The sequence below is a fragment of the Brachyistius frenatus genome, unplaced genomic scaffold (assembly GCF_029030835.1).
Source record: "Brachyistius frenatus isolate BFR_SWC_R1_liver_20210118 unplaced genomic scaffold, ASM2903083v1 Contig_20, whole genome shotgun sequence".
NCBI lineage: Eukaryota > Metazoa > Chordata > Actinopteri > Embiotocidae > Brachyistius > Brachyistius frenatus.
In genome coordinates, this window is record NW_027210619.1 from 2,149,695 (window position 1) to 2,169,495 (window position 19,801).

General features: G+C 40.7%; 1 protein-coding gene across 1 annotated transcript; it reads right to left on the bottom strand.

Moving 5' to 3' along the window:
* Positions 1 to 1,243: 1,243 nt before the first annotated feature.
* LOC138619417 (ceramide synthase 2-like) lies at positions 1,244 to 18,850 on the bottom strand. The gene is made up of 11 exons (XM_069695870.1): positions 18,385 to 18,850; positions 12,306 to 12,479; positions 10,964 to 11,081; positions 10,770 to 10,888; positions 8,599 to 8,656; positions 8,252 to 8,302; positions 7,414 to 7,506; positions 5,505 to 5,633; positions 4,629 to 4,735; positions 4,356 to 4,509; positions 1,244 to 3,062 (listed from the first exon to the last, which is right to left on the bottom strand). Exons 2-11 carry the CDS (start codon positions 12,476 to 12,478, stop codon positions 2,907 to 2,909), a joined length of 1,158 nt encoding a protein of 385 aa, XP_069551971.1. The 5' UTR covers position 12,479; positions 18,385 to 18,850; the 3' UTR covers positions 1,244 to 2,906.
* Between the last annotated feature and the right edge of the window lie 951 nt (positions 18,851 to 19,801).

Below are 19,801 nucleotides of genomic sequence, written 5' to 3' on the forward strand. Positions count from 1 at the left end.
TTAGTCCAGACTTTTCCTGAGCTAGCTTTTGTGAAACTTCACTCCTGCATCTGGAGGGAAAAAAATGCAGTAGTATGCAACACTCTTGTTACACAGGCGGATTATGTTCCAGGTGTTGTGAAGTAATGATGCCAAACAAGCTGAACTTAAATTCATTTTATACAGTTCATCTTACAATATCACTCTTCCAACACATGACACAAGTTATATATCTTACCTTTTTTTTTAAATTTAATTTTAAACTTCTATACTTTCGTAAATTACTATTCTAGCCCAGTTTTCATAATGTAGTTACAGTAGCAAAAGAAGTTCAAGTGAAGTAATATGACCGCACAATAAAAACACGTCACTGCATGTAAAATCTTTAAAATTAGTAAAACAGTTTCATGTCCATAACCAGGCATATATACTCAAAGATTCAAAATAAGTGAAAAAATGAAATAAATTCAAATAAAAGCAAAATGTTATATCATAAGACGAGTAATATTGATCATTTTTTTGTGCAACTCACCGAGTCAGCAACATTTAATCTGTTGCACTGCTTCACATTTGATTGGCTGATTATGTTTTAGTGGAGAATATTAATTTACTGTCAATTGGTGAAATCCAGTAAATAGTGCAACATTTCCCATTGAAATGTAGCAGAGTAAAAGTAGGAAACAGCATTTCGCTAAGTGACATACCGAGTTACTCAACACTGCTTTAAGAAAGGAGCATAAGTAGGTTCAGTGGAACATATTATCAAAAGTGAAAGTACCCATCAGACAGTAACATGAGCTCTGTGATATTTTTTTAATATTTAATTGATAAACTATTATAGCTGTGTAAGCATGTTAATGAAGCCAATTATACCTACATTATACACTGAATTATCATTTAATCTATGACAGTGCTCTGACAATTGCAGTTTGATAAAAAGGACAATATTTACCACTAAAACATAGTGGAGTAGTACAAAATGATACACAGTAGTTTAGTAAAGCTAGTTTTCTAACACTATCTTGGAAAAAGATACGTTCAAAATTAAGAGGTCATTTGAGCATGACTTATTTCCTGATAAAGGGAAACGTTCATGCGATAACTGTAAAAATATGACCGTAAAAATTAATGTCAGTAGGAGTTTCAAGGTATAAAATCATGTTTAGTGGTCTAATAAAATAAAAAATAAAATTATTCTTAATGTTTGTTGTGTGTGGTCTTTTTTTCAAACGTGACAAGTACACAAATAACAACAACTTCAAAGTGCTTTCATTGTGATTCATGATTTCTGCTTTTATCATTAATAACAATACTTAGACATCATTAAACAAAAAATACAAAATAAAAAAAATAACACTGTAATTAGGACACAGCTGTTTCTTCTGTATCACTGGGGAAGAGAGGTTGCTGGTTGGTCGGGGTTAGTAAAAAAAAAAAAAAAAAAAAAAAAAAGATTGTGGTTGTGGAATGAGGGGGAGTTTGAAAGGAAGTTCATTTATGAAAAAGAGAAGTGTGATGAACGAAACAGCACCAGTGAGGCAGCATGTTCTAGTCTTGCAGTTGGAGATCTATGGTGTGAGGTGGAAACAGGAGAGAAGAGGAGAGGAAATGAAGACAGGAGAGCTTTCCATACATTACAGATAAGGCACTTGACATACAAAAGCATTAAAGCATGACATCAAATATGAAACACTCATTTCATCATTACACGGAAACAATGAATTGATTTCTCTCATAAAAAAACATTAAAGGACATACGTGTAAACTCATTTCATACACAGAATCATACCTAAAATCCATACTTTAGAGCAACACTTCAAATTATCACCCAGGTTCACGAATATAACCCGGGTTGTTCGGCAGTGAACGAAAGAAATCTTGAAATTGTGAAACCGTCCTGATCCATTCTACTTTGTCAAATTCCTGCATTTGGACAGAGCACCCCACCGTTGAGTCATCACTTTTCAGTGGGCGGCATCATCAGTGTGGTCAAACTGCTCCAGCTGAACCCCACATAAAAAAAAACCCACATTCAGCTCCGTCAAAACTCCAAAGAATTTGTGATTTCTCTATCAAGAGTTTACTTGCTGTTTGAACAGCAAAGAATCGAGGGACATCTCTTTTCTGGAAGCAAGACATGTACAAATTGAGCTCTGCTGGATTCAAATTGAACATAAATTTAAACAATTTCTTGCTGTTTACAAAACGGAAATCAGAATACTTTTTTATTACATTTTCTGAGCAGAGGCACCAAGTTCCTACTGCAAGTTATTACTCAATATTTAAGAGACACTACGTTTGTGCAAAGACATTGCAATAGCTGAACAGTTACGTAGTTGCATAGACAGAAAACTAGGGAAATAAATGCCCTATAGTCTCACCCTCATAATACATACTTTCACTTTGTTTTGTTCCTTTAGTAAAAAACAAAAAAAACAGAATAAAGCAACACAATTTTAAAGCAGAAAGCTTTAAAATGGCTTTTTGACAGCCATTAGCTGGCTCTAAGGCACACAGTTAGAACATGATAGCTAAAGTAGAAGCAGCATAACCTCTGTCTTCTCCACACGTGGCTCCTCTCCATTTTCTCCCCCGTCTCCGTGAAAGTTTTGGGACTAACATCAAGCAAAAGGCAGTGATACATTTTTCACTGATGACAAAGCAAGAAAGCGATGCCACCTTATGTAGTGTTTATCATCTGCTGGATCTCTGTGCCCTCTAAAAGTACGAATGAATGCGTGTTCTTGTGTAAAAGTAACAGTGTTGAATTTCCTAAGATACCTGCTGTTCCTGGTTTTAGGGAATCGCTCACCCCTCCCTTATCCACATCCTTTCTTCTTTCTCTCTCCTGTCATCTCTCGCTCCGGCTCCCCCGCTGAGGGATACGAGTCCTTTTTGCTTTCTCTCATCCTGACACTTGTTTGTTTTCACTCTGTCTTGCTGTGGTTGTTGTTGTGGACTGTGTGACCGTTCTGCACTGGTCCATTTTTCTTCATGTGCTTTTTATCACATGACTCCGCTTCCTCCTCCTCTTCAGATTCATCCGTCTCATCTTTGTCGCTTCTTTCATCATCTACCTTTTCCTGAAAAAACAAGAGAGTGTGAGGAGAGGAATCTGTTTAAAAAAAAACACATCATCGATCAAACTGAGCGGAATCTCTGTCCAGATGCTTTTGTGTGTATCTGTATTCAAAGCAGCTATAACTGATATTCTCATATCAACAATGTATGCACAATCTTAGTGACAAATCCACAAAGAATAATCTCCTGACTCTGCAGTCCCTCTCAGCTCTGAACGGCTTTAAAGCATCTTCTAGCTCAATGTTTAAATTTTTTCTCTCAGCACCAGACGGTTAGCAACTAGGTGGTGAACATGGTGGAGCGTTGAGCAGCAAAAGAGGAGCTAAAAGGGAGTGAATATTGGACTTAAATTTGTTGGATAGCCAGAAACACGACTTAAAATGAATTATAATGTTGCCATGTCTGCTAGATGTCTAAATAATAAGGAACTATTTGCACACATGAACTTTATTATGTGATAATCTCAGAGTGTTGTGTTCACTGCCCTGAAAGAGGCCGAAATATCCTTTATTGGAGGTTTAACTGCTCCTTTCAATGTTTTTGCTTAACTGATTTCACAGCTTGCACTTAAAGTCACACTTCAAACCCTGTGAAGTCTGAGTTGTTTACTTTTGACTAAAGCTCCTCTACCTCCAACAACTTTCCAACATGCATGCTTCAGCACTTTCACTTAAACTAATATCTTAAGTTTGTACAGCATTTATAATGAAACCAAGACTTGATTTCCACTTACATTTTTTCTGTTTTGTCCATTTGAAATATTTTAACTGTAAATTTTCAGTAGTGACTACATGTCCATTTCATTTAAAAAAAAATTAAAAATGCCTTTTTCAGTGTTAAATTGTTTTACTCTTTGACTTAAAGGAGCAGCGTGAAGGATCGAGGGGCATCGAGTGATGAGGTTGTAGACTGCAACCAGCTGAACATCCCTCGCGTCACCCTTCCCTTCCACGAGTGTAAGAAAATCTAAAGCGGTCGTGAAACTCACAAAAAATGTAATAGACCCCCATCTACGGTCATTGTTTGGATTGTCCCTTCTGGGCTACTGTAGAAACAAGGCGGCGCAACATGGTGCGCTTCGGGAAAGAGGATCCACTCCCTACATAGATGTGAAGGGCTTTTTAAGGTAAAGAAAATTCAACGAATCTTAGTTTCATGCGAGTATACATGGATGAAAACATAATTGTGAATATGACATTCCTTTTATGCCAATAAATACACCTAAATCCTGCACGCTAAACCTTTAATGGATGTAAAAGTTAAATGCTGCTTGTAGATTTCTTTGGATTGCTTACATTGTTGGTGAGGAAGCGGATTGCTATGCGTATGATGAGAACGGCCCAGAAAATATGTAGACACTGCAGAATCATCAGCAGCCCGTTGAAAAAGTAGTAGCCAAAGAAGGGTTCGTAGACGGTCACTGGGTAAACCCACGTACAGTAGATAATCCTAAAACAGAGACAGCGAGGTTTAATGTGAAGGTGACATGGTGAACAGCAAAATAACATCCAGTAGTATGTTGCAAAATCAAAAACAATAGTTTGAAACGTGTGTGTATGTGTGCGTACCAGAAGGGGAAGATAACAAGGCGAGTGATGATGAAGATTGCAGCAAATACAATGAAGATGTAGTTACAGGCATTTCGCCAACCAGCATAGTTGAACATCTTTGCAGACTGTCAGAGGAAGAAAGAGAAAATTATCTAATAGGAAAGTTGCAGATAAAAGGTTATCATACTTCCTTAATTTACCCCTTAAGGCCTCAGCTATTTCTTTAAATTTCCACCCGAGATTTGAAAAACTCTGGCAAAAATAGAATTTTTTTTCCTTACACCTCATCAAAACTGTAAATAACAGCTTTATAATAATGAGACACTGATGTTACACAAATCTAACAAATTTGACGTCACAAAAATAATCAACAACAAACGCTGCACACATTTTGATTATAGTAGTACTAGGAACGCTTCACTCTTGGCATCCTGCCAAAAATTGGGACGAGAGCTGCGTGTTAATACCAGATCCGCTCTGGTCGAGTCTGGTCTGGACAACCAGATTGGAAAGGTTTCATGAAAATGAGTCAGTTTGCCTCTATCCCACCAATGATAGCCAAAGTGTAGTTTTATCCACAGGGTGGCAGTGTGTCGTCATCAGAAGATGCAGCAAGCGAAGACTCTTCGCTCTAATTGTCTTAGCAGCAGGGATAAATCAGATCAACAAAATGGTGAGGTGAATGTCCACAGTGACACCATTCACATCCGCTGTGTGTGTACAATGGTGAACATACAGCAGACCACACATTTCCTGTGTGTCACTTCACCAGGACCACAGATCCCTGATGGTGGATGTACATGGGAGTTCACGCGTCAAGTTGATTCTGGGCACGTTTGCTCGCCAAACTACTTTCGATATAAAGTACTGCAATGAGGCTTTGGAGACATTTACCTCGAGCAAGTAATCAGAGGAGTCGTGCACCAGCATGATGAGAGTTCCAGCACGGATGTAGTTAACACACCAGGAGAAGCTGATGAGGAGGATGGTCGCTACATGGTGAACTATCTGCTCCTTAAAGTCCTAAAGAGGCAGAGATGGGGGGGGAGAGAAATGTGTTGTTTATACTGTGCAAAGGAAAATGGAATATAAAACTGTGTGTTGCATGTTTTCAGTGGATCTGTGTGCATGGCGGTAAATCCTGCTTTAGAAGAATGGAGGTTAGACTTTTTTGTGGTGGAGAAACACACTGTGGCTCTTTTGCAAGATTTTCCCCCACTGTGCTCAGCTGACCACTCAGAGCAAAGTCCAACACACGTGTAACAACAGTCTAATGTCCACCCACAGCGCAAGCCAGATGTCAAGCTTGTCAGATAGTAAGAGGACTGTTTGTCTTCCTCTTGTATTTTATTATTATGTAATAGCCATATAAAATCAGAAACCATTAATGGTGGATGAAGATGGTCTGTATGAATGGTCAGCTCCAGATGAACCTTTTACACTGGTTGCACTTGTGAGACTAACTTTCTCATTTAGGTGCATCCAAATTTTTTCACCGAGCCTTTTGTCCCCAAAATTAAACATTTTAAGTGTCATCTTTTTTTTTTTTTTTTGTCTCTCCCATACCAATTGGTGATTTACTGACACATAATGTAAATGGTTGAAGTTTTGTGTTCCTCATGTGCTTCATTCTCCACAGCTGGAGCTATACTGCTCTCTGGAAAAAAACTACAGCTCATTCGAGTCACTACAATCAACAAAATGTAAATACCCAGAATTCAGCCAGCCATGAGACAGATTCCACAGCGATAGAGCAACACCGGGGGACCAGCATTGCTCACTTGCCAGAATAATGCTGGTCCTGGCAGGTTTTAAGCCGATCCCGTAAGCCATTATTAGTGAATGGGATTCAGCTCAAAAAAGGCTGTAGCCTACAGATTAGTGACAGTCTTGCGTTACTTGGTACTATATGCTTTATTCCATTTCTGCTAATAGATCACCTTAAATCCTTCATACTATAACTTTAAGTAAAAATGGAATGCACTTTTTTTTGTTCGCCTGCAGCCCCCAAATCACAAAGGCCCAGCACACACAGGCTGCATGGTGTGTGTGTGTGTGTGTGTGTTACCCCTCCCGTACTACACAGCCTCAACTCGTTCGAGTCTGTGTGTCCGCACCAGCAGCACGTCTCCCGCAGCGCTGCTGCTGCCAGTCCTATCATTGAATCATTTGAGTTTCCCTTTGATAATGGCCATCAATATTGAATGTTCAAAGTCTGAAAAATGATACGTTGCAACCAAAAGGCAGGCACATGATTGGTGTTTACCCTCGTACAGAGCGAGATTACACAGACACGTCTGGATGTTTTGACAGTGTAAGTGTTTCCATCCTTTATACACAAAAGACTTGTAGCACTTGTGGCAAAGAGCTTCCGCCTCCTCTCGCACAGAGACGTCGAGACCCAGAACTGTGTTCCGGGACTAGGAATAGTGTTTAATAACTGGTTATGGTACCCAGCGCTCCTCCCCAGGAGTGATTTGAAATGGACACTAAAACGCCCCAAATTCAGAGCTGGTGCTTTACGTCAGTCAAGGGAGGTCCGTAAATATGTTTATCATAGTTGTTCAAATGCAAATGTCTGCACGCCCAGACCTGCAAAATGTCAGACACCCCGGTGAGACGGTATTTGGTTGCACGAGACAGATTTCTGATAAAAATGGTCGCAGCATGAAGACCTGGTTTATATACTAATTTTAATTTACAGATTTCTGAGTATCTTTTCCTTCTGTTGCCATTCACGCCTTTTGCCTATACTACCTAATATTGTGGAAGAGTTTTGTGTTCCTCGGGTAAATTCACTTACTTTGCGTTTGACATCTGAAGCCACACTGAAGAGCAGAGAGCCATAGAAACCCAGCTCAATCATGTAGTACCAATACTGAGAGGGTAGGAGAGTCTGAAGGAGAGGAGACAGATCTTTAATTTCCAAATTCATATACCAATTTGCAAAAATCCATATTGGGAACAGGGGCTGTGACATATTATTAACATTATTGATTAACCTTCCAAATGTTCTGTACAGGAATTAAAATAGTGAAAAATGTCCATCACAAGTTCCAAGAGCACGAGTTAACACATTTTAAATTGCATATTTTGTTTGACCAAGAACCCAAGAGCTTAAGATATTTAGTTGATTGTCACAGAAGTCTCAGAGAACCAGCACATGTTTATGCAGGAGTGCATAAACATGGTCAAAGTGATGCTATGTGTCAAAACTTTGCCCTGAAAGGCATTTTTCAATAGTATGGAAGCAATTTGGTTGGTGCCATAAAAGCATCGAAGTTCGGAATCCAGCCTTTGTCTTTACTTCCAATATATACCAATATATCAGTTAACGAGACACTCAATCATCTGGATTAATGGGTTGATCAACCAATTAAAAATAGAACTACAGGTCTGAAGGTGCTGACTGAAACTCTACAAAAACAATTGCCTGCTGTGCGCACAGTGCATTGTCACATCTGTCTGAGTTGCAGTTTATAGGTACAGCCCGCAACCGCACATGGAAAATCTTAGAACTAATGTTACAGTCTACGATGTTCAGGGGAAAAGTTGAATACCCTCTGTGGAATGTGTGGGAACAGAATTTAATAAACACTTCACCGGTGTATTCATTGTACTTAGTCATGGCGGAGACATACCAGCACAGGAAAGCCTTGCCACATCTCTTTCAGGTCATAGAGCCAAGGTTTCTGGAAGGAGAGACGGGAGGAGAATGAGACAGCAGAACTCGACAGGTGTATTTATATCAACTGACTCAGCACGAGGATGAGTCAATGCTTCTGGTCTCAGAGAGCGAGAGGTGAGGTTATCGCAGCAAAAAAGACAGACTACCATGGAAACGGCCAAGTTACGATAGCAGGGCAGGTGACGAATGAGGATATGTATATAAAGATACGGCAGGAGGAGGAGAAGGAGGAGGAGGAGTAGGAGTAGGAGGAGGAGGAGGAAGAGGAGTGGTGGTGGAGGTAAAGGTGGGAGTACTCACGTCGATGAGGGCGGCCAGGCCAGCAATGAAAGCAAGAAGGTAAAAGGTAAATCTCCAACTGCAAGAGAACACACACATACAAACACACTTTCTACTCAGTCAATGGGGAAAAGACAGGAGACACATTTTCGAGCAGCAGACGCAGAAATGCATCACACAAACACACAAGTTGGAGAGAGAAGCCAGGCAGCATGAGCAGCCTGGAAAAATCAGGTGACCTGTGCTGAGAATGTCAAATCGGGGCGGGTGGGCGCGCGCACACACACACACACACACACACACACACACACACACACACACACACACACACACACACACACACACACACACACACACACACACACACTGACAGACAATTACAGTATGCTCCCTGTCAATATCCAGTATCAGAGACAGAGTGAGTTCACTGCCTCTTCTCATACAGGTGTAGTATGAGGATTTCACAGAAAAGTAGCGCAACAGTGACACAGAAAGTTGGACAAGGAGAAGAGACAGTGAGAGATCCACCAGTGGGAGAAATACGACAGAGAGACAGGAAGCCTGTTGTCTGCACAGAGACAATCGGGTGTTTCAGAAGATAAATGTCATTATGTTGTAACACGCACAGTGAAAGACACACCATAACCAGGAAGTGACAAACATTCAGTCACATGCACATCTGCACACAACCATACATACGTCATATGCAGAACATCAGCATGGAATAGTTTAAATCTAAATTACACGGCAGTCTAAAGGGTCAGTTCACCAAATTCCTGCTCTTAGGTTTTAAGGGTATACATCTTACAATGTTCTACATTCGAAGTGATTTGAATTGCATTACAGTGAACCCTCGCTATAACGCGGTTCACCTTTCACGGTCTCGCTGCTTCACGGATTTGCATCGTGCATTGAAATCACATTACGACTATATGTAACGTAGATATATTTAATGTCCAGTTCTATCTATTTCAATTGTAAAATAAAGGTTACTACTTCACGGATTTCGCCTATCACGGTTTCTATTTGGAACGTAACCCCCGCGAAAAACGAGGGTTCACTGTAGTTGTGCTCAAGTCACTTGAAAATGACGTTTAGAAAATGTATCTTTCCACAGACTGCACCATCGACATACCAATTATAATCAATCATTTTTATCGGATGACAAAAATGGGAAATGGTGCTACCCAATTGTCATGGGAAAACATTTTTGTTTTAATATTTTTTGCCTTTACTGGACAGTTGAAGCGAAGAAGAGGAAAGGAAATATGGGATGATGCAATGATAGCTGGAAACATTAGGTCACCAGGGCACTCCTTCATGGAAAAATGTCAAGTCTTCCGAGCACTGTAGAAATAAATCAAAATGAATGCCTTCTCATGCTACTCAGAAGACTGCGTGATACAATCAAAAGCTCCAGAACAGCTGCTGACTGGACCAATTGTTGCAGGGACTTTTTCTCCCACTGAAAACAGTTCAGTGTATTCACTTTTTCAACTGAAATCTGGTTAAACTGACCCTTTAAGTCACGTCAAAAGGTTTCCTCGATATGTCATCAAACAAGAATGGCGATAAAGCTAAAATAAAACATAGAACCGACACATGGGATGGAATCATACGTGTATTTGTCTCCAGGCATAATAAGAACATGCCTGTATATCAATCCTAATGATGCTAACAGTAACATGCTATCTGCTGCTGCTTATGGAGTCATTACTGTCTGTTCTTTAAGTATCATTTGTTTCCACACTGTGAATCCTGCTAGCTGGCACAGGCTAGTCTCAGTAGTCTTTATAATCAGGTGATCATGCTGTTGGCTTAAGTCTGCTTCTGTTACAGTAAATGCTCACATAAAAATGACCAAGAGCCCCCGTTGCCGAGGCCTCGTGCTAACGAGCATGTGGATGAGCAGGGGCAACAGCCATGGTAGCGAGTGAGTGGCATTGTAATGAGTGCATGTTAAAAATAGAGGGCGACTTTTTACCCTCAGAAATGAGCTCATCTAGCCAGAGGAACGTAGGGCCGGGCAGCTGTTTGGACTTGCTCTATAGCGCTGCAGCAGTGGGTCCATATATGTTTTTAAAGAGTGTGTGTGTGTGTGTGTGTGTGTGTGTGTGTGTGTGTGTGTGTGTGTGTGTGTGTGTGTGTGTGTGTGTGTGTGTGTGTGTGTGTGTGTGTGTGTGTGTGTGCACCTGGCTTCTCGAAACTTTTTGAGCAAACTCGGTCGGTCCTGGTTCCTTCGTCTTCTGAACCATCGCTGCACTTGTCTTTCTGAGTGGCCAGTCTGCTTGCAAAGGATTGCTACCAAAGACTGAGAGCAGAACAAAGAGGTCAGGTTTCCGTGTCACGTAATGCAGTGCTCTGTGTTTTCTCTTTGTGTGTCTACCTGTGTAGGGCGTTTGGTAATGTTACAGTAGTAGGACTCCAGTGTTGGGTTGTGAGGGGCTTTGAGCCGCACTGTCTCTTTCACCCCGAGTAGAGAGGCCAGAGGTGTAGCCACCGTCCTGCAAGCACAAAGTGGCTGTCAACTTCGAAAGCTGAAGGAAAAAAAAGCATGGATGCAGTAGATCGGTGACTCCCAAACTGTGGCGCGCGAGGCTCCAATTGATGTCACTAAAAAACAGTTGCACTCAAACTAGCAAAAGTCCCAAAAAAGTTGTCATTTAACTTAATTTTATGACAGTTATTACATAAACAGGTCACGTTACAATGATGTAAAAATGAGTTGTTAATCATTTAAATATTATAGAAAAAAAGTTTGCCTGTGTTTCGCCACGTAGAATGAGGTCACAGCATAATGTTAGCTTGGCACAGCCAGATTTGGACTCCTAAGATGTTGATTAATACATATATTTATTGATCTTGAAACAGTAGCGTAGTGTAGTAGTGTATTTTGTTTTATGAAAAAAAGTTGGTATCTGCAGTGGAAAGTAGTACTTGGGAAATTTGGTTTTGTAAAAGGTAGTACATGGTCTAAGTTTGGGAATCTCTGCAGTGGAGGATGTAGCTATGAAACTTTTTGTGGGAAGTTATCTACCTAAAACAAATACAAATTAGGCAAAAAAACAACAAATATTACACATATTATTATAAGTCACATAAATTGAGGGTGGTAAATCAGGGCGTCGAGAAAATCATGTTTAATATTAAAGTTTTTTTGCCCAACGAAAGCTTCGTTGCTAGAACAAATACCTTTAGCAACAAGTATCATGTTTATATATATTAATTAAATAATACTGCTGATCGCACCGTTTGTCTTATCCTATTTCCAAAACTTCCAGTTGGTCACCTTTATACTTTACCACACTCTGTGAATGAATGGGAGGTAGTAATAAAAAACAATAACGAGGAAGAGATCCTCTTGGCGTTAGCTAGAAAACACAGGTGAACTCCATAATGATTGTCTGATTTCCAAAAGATTAGTCACTGGAAACAGTAACACTGTTCTTATGAGAAAAACAATACAGGTCACTTGAAAGAATCACCCTTTAGATAAAGTAAATTAAGACACAACAGAGGGGAAGGTGAAGTAATCGCTAAGAAAAAAATAATCTAAATAGAGGTCAGAAGAGGAGATAGCTGATGGACAGATTAAAGGGCAGCGGCTGGGACAAAATGAAAAAAGAAAGACAGAAAAAAATGGGTAAGCACAGAGAAAGTAAATCCTTGAACCAGACATAGATGAGGAACACAGATACGCAGTCGGACATAGCGAAAAATGGACCGACCTCTCAAAGATCTGACGGATAATGAGGAATACCAGGGCGATGGGAAGCGCCACCCACAAGTTTTGGGCTTTGGCGTACACTCGTCCATCCCGATCCTCCAGGTCAGCCCAGCCCAGGCCCTTCGGAAACCACAGCCGCTCCTGCCAGAACCACTCGCTCAGCTCCCACAGCATCCTGAAACACAGCACACACGAGGAGTCAACACCACTTCTATAGGTTTATTAGGCTTAGACACTCAAGACATATGATCTTGAGGCAGAACACAACTACACTTAAAGAAGCCTGGACGGTAACATGGTTCCTCCTAAAACCTGAACGCACGAGCAGTCTAGAGGCATCCGCTCCACAGGCCCGTCTGTGTATGTAGGCCGGCATCTGTGATTGAGAATGTTTGGTACCTTGTAATTTAGAGAATTAGATGATTTCCGTCTCACTCGAGGCCTGGCGGCACGTTTCCTTACTACAGAGCACGAGCAGCCTGCGGGGAGCTCGGTCGGCCCACGTGAGGGAGGAGAAATCAGACCGACAACTGAGCAAAGCTTTTCCTTCAGCTTTCAGCACCAGCGCTTAGTTGACGGCAGCTGCACCAGTTTCATTTTCACTCAGAGGGTACGGAGATGAATACGTCTGCTGCGAAGTTCAGGGAGTGGCAGAGAAAGAGAGTGAAGGGGTTGGCGGCGAGGGAGAACAAGCATCTGAGGGATGTGAGTCATGATTCATCCATATGTGCGGAGCGGCGGGGGCACCCCCACGCACTCCATCTCCGGAGTCCCCTCGCACATTTACAGCAACTCCCTTCCCTCCCACTGCAGCTGCAAATGCCAAAGCCCTGTAACCGCTTCACTTCCACTCCCATTCCCGCCCTGCTCCTCCCCACCGGTAGCCAGGAAGGATTCCCTCTTTGGCCCACAGAGCCAAAACCATGTGTGAAACGCTCTCCCTCGCAAGACTACCTTTTAACTACACTCCTATATTAATAGTCAAGGGCTTGGCTCAGGAGAAGCAGATACTATGTGCTTCACGATTAGGAATCATAAAGTCATAAACTAGGCCTAAATCAAGGCGGCAACCCAACCGTTTGTTTGTGAACTGCCATTTTTTTTAAGCCTCTAGTCTTTTTTTTTTTAAACCTCTAGTAGCTGTCACCATCTTGTCTTTTTGGAGCCAGAAGTCACCATATTTGGGTTAACGGGTGAGGAGTCAGCGGTGGATCTACTTGAGAAGCAGAGCGCTCTATGCTCCGCCCACCAGAATTAAAATAGTGTGCCCTCAAACTTAACGCCTTTTGAGGCCTTATGTCTAATTAATTCTGAAAACGTTTTCAGAAAGACCACCAGAAACACGGGTGAATTTAACTAATAATAGCAGTGACTTGTGGAAAAAAATGTATTGATTTTGTATTTAATAATAAAAGATGACCCTTTTTATTGCTCCAGTATGGCTCGACTGTGTCTGAAACGATTGAGGGCTTTTAATTTGAAACGAGATCTATTCATTTGAAATGGATGCAGGACGTCATTAATTTGGCATTCAACCAACCAATAGTGTAACTTGCTCGCTCATTCAGTCAGTGACAGACGTTTACGTTTATAGGGCTGCTGCAGTTGAACCAAAAATAGTAAATATTTACATTTAATAAAGCTAGGAGCGACATATGTTGGACATTTTTGCAGACTAACTTGTTGACTAATCTAAAATAATACTTAAGTCTTAAGTCAGCTATTTGCTCGGAGTCTTTTCGGCTTTAGAAATCTGACGAGATATCCGAAACTTGACAGCTTCACTGACACATTTAGGTTAGACACCAAAAATGTCTACCCGGCCCTATTTGTTAATACCTTCATGATCAGTGTCTTAGTACATGAGTAGTTCTTTAAGTACAGCTAATTCAAATTAGCACTTCATGTTTGACAACACACACACACCCAACACTATGGTTGCCCACACGTTATGGTGGGCAACCATAAAGATAAAGCAGCTAGTTGTAGCTGCTGACGCTATTCATGAGAAGGTGTCATGGTTGAGTGCGTCTCTTATTTTCAACATCATGACATATTAGTCATGGCCCCTGCTTCTTGTTGCAACAGCACAGCTGGCTGAGCATTGGGCTATTCCCTCTCCCTCGGTCTCGCCCTCCTTCAGCACCGGTGGTGGTGGATGGGAAGGGTGACCAGTCATATTGCCCGCTCTTCCACTTCAGTAGTGCTACATCTCACTTCTCTCGGCGTGTCCTGGATGATCTTATGAGCTTCACTGAATAGCATGTTTGTGGGCATATCTGGCTCCATAAAATGGCTGCGTAATCTATCCAAAAACAGACAAGTGAACGAGCTTCTGAGCACCGGTAAAGATGGTCCAAAGGCCAGACGGCGCTAATTTTGTTGTGTAAAAACTGTTTTAATATAATAAGTACAGCTGTAAGGCGACTAAATATACACCTAAAAACACCACAAACAAAAACAAAAAACATCAAGCAGGAAAAAATACAACTAAAGAAAGACAAATTCTGTATATTTTTGTAGCATTTTTATGCTGTGTGGATTCAATATAGGATCCAAGAGGATATTTTTAGGGTTACTACTTGTTGACATCATCCAGTGAAGTCAGCGTGTTAAAGCACTTTTCCCCCACAGCTTTCCTAGCACCACATGCCATTGGCCAACAAGATCATATGACCAGACTCTGACCATTTCAAAGGTCCAATAAAAATAAGGGTTGCCTCTGGCAAGGGAGGGAGAAAGGAAGTCCTCTCTATCCGTCTCTCTCTACTCCCCACTATGAATATACATCACAAGTATGTGCTGATTGTAAACAAAGGTCTCACTCCGAGCTGGCAGAGAATTGCACCAGCTCTTACTGATGGCTCTGTTCAGCTCGGCCTGAATCCTGCGTTTACAAAACCCACAATGCAGTTTCTCAAAAACGAATAAAACAGGGAACGGGCCTCGGCGGTAAACCTAAACAGACCAGACTGGACCTGATACGGAATCCAGGAATATTTGGAGAACGTAAACATACTGCCATCACACACAGGGAGTGCTCCAAGGCCTTCCCATTCACTGAATAACAGCTCATGGAGCTTTATTGTCATCCAGTACTTTGCTTGCCTGGATGATAGGAGTCATCCAGAGGAACATAAGTCATGAGACTGTAGCGAAGTGCTTTGACTGTGAGTCACTCATCCCATCTATGTTTGTACAACCCATTTACTCACATCCATCCTTTAGATGTTCGCTGATGAATCATTTAAACCACAAACCTTTCCAAATGACTAAGAGACCCAGCAGAGTACACTGCAGACTGCTTGACAAGAGAGATCAGAGCTGAGTTCTTAAGTTTGATAAGTTAAGACAAGATAAGATAAGATAAGGACGGCACATTGACAAAATGCTAACTTCACCAAAGTTCACAAGACTGAAGTGACACCAGAGCAGAGTCAAGTCAGATAAGTGAAATCATGGCTGCAGACATGACGTCTGTTCATAAACAGTGCAGTACGTATGAACTAAATGTTGTCACTTAAGAGGTAGTTTAAACAAACTCAGACTGCTGTACCTATGTCGTGATTACAACTGACCTGCTTAGGCCTTAATAATTAATTCAATACTTTTTTGGGTACTCACTGAAATACGTCTCTGTGAAGTGAACAGCTGGCACCGGGTGTTTCATCAGATTCTTAGAAATGTCCTAAATTTAGACTGTATTTAATTTAGGCAAAGTTCTCATTTTGGTATCAGTTCGGAAACTCGGGTACAAAACTAGGAACTGTATTGAAGAATTTCTAATTATACCCAATTCTAAGCCTGCCACAGTGAAGGAAAAATCTCTGCTGATATGATGGAAGACACAAGTGATAACAGCTAAAGTTGTACGGGAAAAAAAAAAAAAAATTCTGCAATGACTATTTAAGCACATTTCACTGATGAATCCGTTTTGTTGATTTTGTTATTACTCTCTGCCATTACGATAATGGGCCATCTGATCTCCTTTCAATAATTTACTTTGCATGCTATTTAGTGAAGCTATAAGAACTGAGAAGGTTAGTTTATTAAATTGATTAATGTTGGTGGCTCCACTCACGCCTTTAAACCATTTCAGAGTCCCTTCCTCTGAAGAGGATTAATTGAGAAAACAATTATCTAACTAACTTATATTGATAAGAATTGTTAGTTGCATCAATTTCAACACTGAGAAGAGCAAAATGTTTGAGAGAAACAGTGAATACATGTAATGTAATACAACTCAAAGTAAAAAAAAAAAAACTAAAAGTTGATGTGGAATAAATATACATTACTTCAACTCTCTCTATTGCCGTAGTTAATTTCTTGTGGTCCAACACTCGGCCACAGTTTAATGATCACAGTAAAAGCCCAAAAATCCTGAAAGCACACACTGTGGGATGAAGTGGCAGCTCAGGAGGCTGGCATGCGTTCTGCACATCGTTCATTAGCTGTAACTCAGGTCATGCCTTGGACATTTTGAGACAGAGGGCTTTGAGGGTGAGTCACACACTTCCCTCACATTTTAGCAGTGCTTTTGGAAAGTGGTTGACAGAAAACAGCATAATCTTTTTATCAAATTAGATAAATCATTGATTACCAAAACACAGAGACCACAAGGGCCCCTACATGTGATCTGTATCTTGTAAGCGGATGAAAATGTCAAATCATCCCACGGTGCACTGATAGTTTAGTGAGCTGTTTCATCACGCTCATCCAGTCTGCTGTGTTTTAGATAGAGATCCCAAGAAAGTCAACCTCAGGACCTTTGACACAGATCTGTGATGCTGATGAATTATTGATGAGGAGATTCAATCAGTCAGCAGGCTGATTTGAATGGGACTCTTCAAGGAGGTGCGTGTAACATTGTCATGCTTATTTTTGTCTCCTGGCTGGATGAAGGCCTAGTCTGCCCTTTGAGTAAGTGCAGTTTTCTTGCTTGGGGCAAAAAGTTTGGCCCTTGGGCGTATGTAAGGCAATTCTTTATGTTGAGATGAAGCTCACTTAAACTTAATTACTGATTACTCACTGAACAGAGTTATAGAAGAAGAAGATGTAATCATTAACAGATGATAACTGACATTTCTGTCCAAGTTAGGAAGAAAAATACCGAAAACTGCAGCCTATACTGAGTGTATTTTATTCAAAGCTTTTGTCAATAAGTGGGATTTTCTTTCTCACGATACATCTTATATGTTATTGTCGAGGATTGAAGCAAACAATCATTTTAATAGTTGATTAATCAGATGATTATCACTTGTATTAATTGTTCTGTCCATGATATTCAGCAAAAACTGATAAATGGTCATCACAGTTTGCTAGAGCTTTTTAAATTGCATACTTTGTCGAACCAACTCTCAAACCCTAAAACCTTAAATTTACAGTAATATATAACGGAGACAAGCAGCAAATCCAGGATACCTATTATTAAGTAATAGAAATACATACGTTTAAGTATAAATGTGTGCTCATGTGGGAGATAATCATAGAGCTATCAAATCTAAATGTCTTGTTATTACCTAAATACCTTTATATTGTGGTGTTTCGGTGACAGTGTGGTGCTGCATTGGCTTCAATGTGGCTGCTATAAAGGGAAGTAGCGGAAAAGCTCAGTGAAGACAGCAGGATGGGTCTAAAGCTGAAACACAATCCCTATATTTAAAGGAGATATGTCATATAAAAAGGTCGGCGTGTGGTTTCACCCCAAATATTTGTATTGGGTATCTGTGGCCGGCATGTGCAGTGTGTTCGCCAAAGTGATAATGTGGCGTAATCTATTGATGGCTCGCAAACTTTAGAGGAGACCCACCATCGAGCCACGCGCCGGGCTGTCCTCGTGTCCTCATGTTAAACAACAAAAGGTTGAGAGTTATTAACGTAGTTTGACGCATATTTGCGACTTGCGCCGCCATTTCTGCCGTCCAAAAGCTCAATACGGCCTGTTATGTTTAATTAACCGACTCCGATGAATGCGTAATGACGTCTGAGCGAAGTGAGGATGCGGAGCGTGCGTCTGCCGCAAACATTCACGCGCACACAAACGACCAACGTCTACTTGCCGACATGAAAGTGAAACGTACTTACTTTGGTGTTTTTTTTTTTTTTTTTCCCCTCCGTGAAGAAGCTTCAGATGCGGCTCTCCAACAGAAAAATAAAAAAATAAAATAAAAGCAGGGTCTTTGTCTTTTTCCACAACGTCGTTTTTTCCACCTCGCTCGCTAAAAAAAAAAAAAAAAAAAAAAAAAAAAAAAAACCCCTAACGGTCCCGTTGAGTGTGCCCAGCCAGCTGATTGTGCTGTTTGTCCAGGTTTAGTATCCGGACTGATTTTTACATGTTTCCATGGAGTAAAAAAAAAAGAAAAGAAAAGTGAGTTCCCCTCTGGAGGAAAAGATGAACGTCGGTACTAGTAAAAAAATAAATTAAAAAAATAAATTAAAAAAAAAAGTAGCTACAGATGGGAGAATATGTAAGATGCTGCAATGCGACTGGCGGTTCCCCTCCCAACAAATGTTAAGGCGTTTTTGTCTATCGTGTCACACACACACCCACACACACACACGCACACCCACCCCCCCTCCCCCCTAGTGCGTCCCGGGTATCGGCGGTGTCTGGGTGGGTATCTGGCGGGGGAGAGAGGCGCAGATCGGGCCGGCAGGAGAGCGGACTGAGGGGCGCAGACGGAGGGAGGAGTGAGGGGATAACGGAGAGGGAGGGACGCAGATGACGTCCAAAGCACGAGAGAAGCATTTGGCTGACACACACACATCCGAAGGTTGTTTCCGCTCGGAGGGAAGTTGTTCTACCCCTAAATCCTTGGACCAGGGAGCGCTGTGTTAATCTGTGGTGTCTGGATAGTTTTTGTTTTTTTTAACCAAACAGCCATGGATTTTTTTTTTTTTTTTTTTTTTCATGAAAAATAATACTTTTCTTCGAGACGGTGTTTCACTTTCTTTTTTTTTTTCTTTTTTTTTTCCGTACCTGACCTTTGACCTCCTTGTTATTTGCTAACGAAGAATAGGTTAGGTTAGGTAGTTACTTTATTAATCCCCGAGGAGACTTTTTTTTTTCGCTACAGCAGCATACAGAAGCAATAGGATAATAATAGAATAATAGAAAGCAATAAAATAGCAGTAAAATATAAATATAAAATAATCTGCTGTTGACTCCAACTTTTCCTCTTAATGTAGAAATGTGTTGTTATTGTCATAAATGATGCTTTCTCCAGTAGTGGGAAGTAACTAAGTAACTTGCATTTATTCAAATACTGTACAGTTTTCATTTACTTGTACTTCACTTAAGTATTTCCATTTGATACTACTTTCTACTTCCACTCTACCATATTTCAAAAGGAATTATTGTACTTTCTACTCCACTACCCTTATTTTTGTTTAATTTCAATAAAAATTCAAATTATCCAATACCCCACCAAAAATCAGGGGAAGATTAGTGAAAAAGTATAAAAACTGAAAACTGATTTGTAGATCAAAATGTTGTTT